Here is a 6,000-nt window from a genome sequence, read left to right on the forward strand (position 1 = left end):
TCACAATGTTACTTTTCACTTCAACAATGACAACACTAAGCATCATGTAGCATTATTGCTAAACAGGATATACAAACATAATAAAACTATCACTTCCTGTACAATGTCTGCTCTCACTGGGATACAGACTGATGGGATGTTTATATCTTCCCCTTTACATCAACAATTCATCATAATCCTTACAAAGGGTTGAAAAAAAAAAAAGGTTTCTTTCTCGCCATCTCCGGGTCTAAGTCGGATGTCAAAGTTGACCAACTTGTGGGTTTATGTCCACAAAGGCATGATTTGTCATCTAGAATTAACTGTCACCATTCTAGAGGCGATGCAGCAGCTCCATATGTCAATATAGCAGCGTAAGCCAGTTAGCTTCCGGATCATGGCGCCGATAAAAGTCATTCCAACAGTATCAATGTCAATCAATCAATCAATCAATGTTTATTTATGTAGCCCTAAATCACAAGTGTCTCAAAGGGCTGCACAAGCCACGACGACATCCTCGGTTCAGATCCCACATAAGGGCAAGGAAAAACTCACAACCCTGTGGGATGTCAATGAGAATGACTATGAGAAACCGTGGAGAGGACCGCAGATGTGGGTGAACCCCCCTGGGTGAAAACCAATCAGCAAGATAGGATGGAGCTAGACCGTGTAGTATCGCTAATACTTGTTGATATTCAGGTCACGACATGTAAATAAAGTATTGTTGGCACTTTTGGGATGTTTTTAGAGAGGTTATGGGCACTCACACCAGCTGCATTGTTAGCCACCTCTTACTTGCCATTTTTTAAGACTTAGAATGCAAAAAAAAGAGAATGTGTTCTTGTCCTACATCAATATTGTGAATTAGGCAAAATAAAAAATAAAAAAGTGCACTTCAAACTCAAGTACAAGGAAGACGATGCTTGACAAATAATGAAACTTAATCGAAAATGAGATAATCTCGTTATGCCAATCGCAATTTATAAGCAACTGTGTATTCATGAGAACTAAATTGATTGATTTCATTTGTTAGGTAGTGAACAAACAAACATTTTTCTACGAAATGGAAAAAAGGAAGGATTAAATGCGCTCGGCTTATTCCTACTCCTTTTTTGAGCATGTAAATGAGAAACGGGAAGTAAGTTTATTGTAACTGGACGCTGTTTGAAATCAAACAAAACCATAACCAAGTTTATTTATAGAGCAAAGTTTACACGCAAAGGCAATTCAAAGTGCTTTGCAGATTCTTAAAAGTACAAGAAATAATCATGAATGACTTTGTGGAAGTCGATCCCTACCCGTTCACCGTTCACTAAAAAAATGTATTAGAAACATATAAACAAAACAAAATGCATGAACATATATAAGTAAATAATAATATTATTATATTAATTAATTCATTTAAAATTTTAGAAACATAAAACAAATAACATGTATAAAAATAATCATAAATAAAATATAATAATAAAATATGAAATAATATATATAATATAATTTAATAAATAATGTATATATTCAAACGTCACAAGAGCCAGGCGTGCCGTTTTAACAGAGTTTTATTAGGGACCGATGTCCTTTTGGGACAGAGGACCCTATTGAATTTCGTTTTATTATTATTATTATACCGCCGCCTCTTTGAGCTGTAATTTGACCCCCTTAACATGCTTCAAAACTCACCAAATTGGACACATACATCAGGACTGGCGAAAATTGCGATCTAATCAAAAAAAACAAACCCCAAAACTCAAAATTGCGCTCTAGCGCCCCCCTAGGAAGAAAACACAGACTAAACTGCCTCTAACTCCCAGTAGGAATGTCGTTGGCACATGAAACAAAAACCTCCATGTAGGTCTCACTTAGACCAATATTTCATACACTGACAACCCCCAGCAAAAATCAACAGGAAGTTTGCAATTCCCCCTTCAAAACAAAAGTTGTGTAAAAACAGTCACCTTTTTTCAAACATTATCTCCTCTGAGCGCGTGTGTCGTGTCCGCTTCAAATAAGCACAGGAGAGAGATTGAACCCTTCTGATTAAAAGTTGATGAAAGAGTTTTAATTGTCCGTGTATTTCCAAGCACAATCTTTTCAAAAGTTTTTTCTCTCCCAACACCTCCTCCTCCGCTGGCCGCTCACTGCTAAAGACAACAGATGATTAGATCACCACGTACCTCCTGTGAAATCTAATCACCTGCCAGCTGTGTCTCGCCGTCCAGCACATGCCCCACCCCTAGCCGATGGTGCTCCGCCCTCAATACCATTGACAGAGGCGGTGACCTTTGCTTCTGCAGGCGCGCTGATCGCACTTTCCCTCCACAGACTTGAACTAAAATCAAGGGCTCCATCTGGCGGTACGCCAAAAAAATCACCTAATTAAATATTCAAACAGTTTTACTGTTCTAAAATATACTTGTTAAGATAAAATCGCTGCCTAGTTTTAATGAACATTAGGCCTACTACGCTACTGTCTTTTAATGTTGGTTATCATGGTGGTACTTGGAGAACCAATTGTTTTTTACTTGATTAAAAACCTTTGAGAACCACCCATGTAGATACAAACCCCGTTTCCATATGAGTTGGGAAATTGTGTTAGATGTAAATATAAACGGAATACAATGATTTGCAAATCCTTTTCAACCCATATTCAGTTGAATATGCTACAAAGACAACATATTTGATGTTCAAACTCATAAACTTTATTTTTTTATTGCAAATAATAATTAACTTAGAATTTCATGGCTGCAACACGTGCCAAAGTAGTTGGGAAAGGGCATGTTCACCACTGTGTTACATGGCCTTTCCTTTTAACAACACTCAGTAAACGTTTGGGAACTGAGTAGACACATTTTTTAAGCTTCTCAGGTGGAATTCTTTCCCATTCTTGCTTGATGTACAGCTTAAGTTGCTCAACAGTCCGGAGGTCTCTGTTGTGGTATTTTAGGCTTCATAATGCGCCACACATTTTCAATGGGGGACAGGTCTGGACTACAGGCAGGCCAGTCTAGTACCCGCACTCTTTTACTATGAAGCCACGTTGATGTAACACGTGGCTTGGCATTGTCTTGCTGAAATAAGCAGGGGTGTCTATGGTAACATATGTTGCTCCAAAACCTGTATGCACCTTTCAGCATTAATGGCGCCTTCACAGATGTGTAAGTTACCCATGTCTTGGGCACTAATACACCCCCATACCATCACAGATGCTGGCTTTTCAACTTTGCGCCTATAACAATCCGGATGGTTCTTTTCCTCTTTGGTCCGGAGGACACGACGTCCACAGTTTCCAAAAACAATTTGAAATGTGGACTCGTCAGACCACAGAACACTTTTCCACTTCGTATCAGTCCATCTTGGATGAGCTCAGGCCCAGCGAAGCCGACGGCGTTTCTGGGTGTTGTTGATAAACGGTTTTCGTCTTGCATAGGAGAGTTTTAACTTGCACTTACAGATGTAGCGACCAACTGTAGTTACTCACAGTGGGTTTCTGAAGTGTTCCTGAGCCCATGTGGTGATATCCTTTACACACTGATTTCGCTTGTTGATGCAGTACAGCCTGAGGGATCGAAGGTCACGGGCTTAGCTGCTTACGTGCAGTGATTTCTCCAGATTATCTGAACCCTTTGATGATATTACGGACCGTAGATGGTGAAATCCCTAAATTCCTTGCAATAGCTGGTTGAGAAACGTTGTTTTTGAACTGTTCAACAATTTGCTCATGCATTTGTTGACAAAGTGGTGACCCTCGCTCCATCCTTGTTTGTGAATGACTGAGCATTTCATGGAATCTACTTTTATACCCAATCATGGCACCCACCTGTTCCCAATTAGCCTGCACACCTGTGGGATGTTCCAAATAAGTGTTTGATGAGCATTCCTCAACTTTATCAGTATTTATTGCCACCTTTCCCAACTTCTTTGTCACGTGTTGCTGGCATCAAATTCTAAAGTTAATGATTATTTGCAAAAAAATCATCAAATATGTTGTCTTTGTAGCATATTCAACTGAATATGGGTTGGAAATGATTTGCAAATCATTGTATTCCGTTTATATTTACATCTAACACAATTTTCCAACTCATATCGGGGTTTGTACAATCATTTTAGTGAAGTGTTTTCCGTCTCCTGGAAGATTAGTAGGAGTATAAAAGTGAAACGCCGCTCTGTTGTTTGCTCAAGGTGTGTTGGCACCCGCCATGTTTGCTTAGATGAAAAACAAGATGTAAATATCCAGTGTTGGACAATATTGACTGATGTCGGTCTTGTGTGGACAGGAAGTCGGAGGACGACACGTGGGTGAGCAACGACACGTACTGGGAGCTACGCCGAGACCCCGGCTTCGCCAAAGTGGACTTCCCCGTTTTGTGGTGACGGCTGCGGCCGTGTTTTATTCCGCTTGACCCCAGCGGATCATGGAGAAGGAAGTAAAAAACTGAAGTGAGACCTAAACTGTGTCGTGTTAACCCCAACTTCCTGTACCATCCCAGCAGATGGGCATCCTCACTATGAACCTTGATATTAACACTTCATTAGTAACTTTTACAAAAGTGCCTTTTTATTGCCGCGCTGCTGCGGCGCTTACTTAGTGACATGAACTGACCAGAGAACTCTTTTTAGCCATCCTCTCTACACCCTGACTTTACCAAGCAGGAAGGGTTGTGACTTTAGCCTTAGTGGGTGAAAATGGCAATAATACTTCCAAAAGAAACAGCCAATAAAAGACACCTTGGATGTACAAGGAAAGGGGTTGCACTGTTGTGTGTGTGTGTGTGTGTGTGTGTGTGTGTGTGTGTGTGTGTGTGTGTGTGTGTGTGTGTGTGTGTGTGTGTGTGTGTGTGTGTGTGTGTGTGTGTGTGTGTGTGTGTGTGTGTGTGTGTGTGTGTGTGTGTGTGTGTGTGTGTGTGTGTGTGTGTCCTTTGGTGCACACATCATTAGGCACACCTGCACTTTTTGCTGAGTTAAAGTACCAGTGATTGTCACACACACACTAGGTGTGGTGAAAATTGTCCTCTGCATTTGACCCATCCCCTTGTTCACCCCCTGGGAGGTGAGGGGAGTAGTGAGCAGCAGCGGTGGCCGCGCCCGGGAATCATTTTTGGTGATTTAACCCCCAATTCCAACCCTTGATGCTGAGTGCCAAGCAGGGTACCATTTTATGACTCGGCCGGGGTTTCAACTCACAACCTCCCGATCTCAGGGCGGACACTCTAACCCAGACCTGGGCAAATTAAGGCCCGGGGGCCACATGTGGCCCGTTAAGTATTTCAATCTGGCCCGCCGGACATTCCCAAATATTTTTTTCTAGATCTTTAAGATGGAAAGTGTAGCTGCCATTATGATGTGCAGTGATGTTTTCAAGTTTTTATAGTCTTATCGTGACCTTTTTGTTTTCCTTTGTTATTATTAGTGAGTTGCACTAATATTATTTGGTTAGCGCGACATTAGTCTGAATTTATGACGATGGAACAGTTTGACTTGATGACATTTAAGATGTACAAACAGAGCCATTTCTTCTTTGAAATCAGCAAGTTTATTTTCTAACTACTGAACAGAACAAAATAAAGTTCAAAATAATTGTCTCGGACAAACCTAGGCAAATTAAGGCCCGGGGGCCACATGCGGCCTGTTAAGTATTTCAATCTTGCCCGCCAGACATTCCCAAATATAATTTTTAGATGTTTAAGATGGAAAGTGTAGCTGCCATTATGATGTGCAGTGATGTTTTCAAATGACTAAGTCTTCAACTATACAAAGTATTTCAATGGTTGGAATCTGCGCTTTTGCATGATATACTAGTTACTATGGTAATTAATTAGTTACTATGGTAATCTAAGTCACAGCAGCTCAGACGAGGCACCAAGCAGTGTGGGTGGGGAGCGTTTCCACAGAGTGTCAGCCTGAAGTGTGGGTGTCAGGGACAGACGTGGAAGGAGATTTTCACAACAAAGTTCGAAAGCTTAGTTATATATCAGATTGTATATTGTATTTTTACCCTTTGTGTTCATATTTCCCTGTTTGTCGCGT

General features: G+C 40.9%; 1 protein-coding gene across 1 annotated transcript in view; it reads left to right on the plus strand.

Annotated features, from left to right (window-relative positions):
• The window catches only part of LOC133620853 (oxysterol-binding protein-related protein 3-like), a 78,900-nt gene extending 74,181 nt beyond the window's left edge, over window positions 1-4,719 (plus strand). The window contains exon 22 of the mRNA XM_061982461.1: window positions 4,251-4,719. Within this exon, the coding sequence (XP_061838445.1) occupies window positions 4,251-4,347 (97 nt within the window). The 3' untranslated portion in view covers window positions 4,348-4,719. The remainder of the gene's footprint in view (window positions 1-4,250) is intronic.
• Window positions 4,720-6,000: the final 1,281 nt, after the last annotated feature.

The sequence above is a fragment of the Nerophis lumbriciformis genome, linkage group LG21, assembly GCF_033978685.3.
Source record: "Nerophis lumbriciformis linkage group LG21, RoL_Nlum_v2.1, whole genome shotgun sequence".
Taxonomy (NCBI): Eukaryota; Metazoa; Chordata; class Actinopteri; order Syngnathiformes; family Syngnathidae; genus Nerophis; species Nerophis lumbriciformis.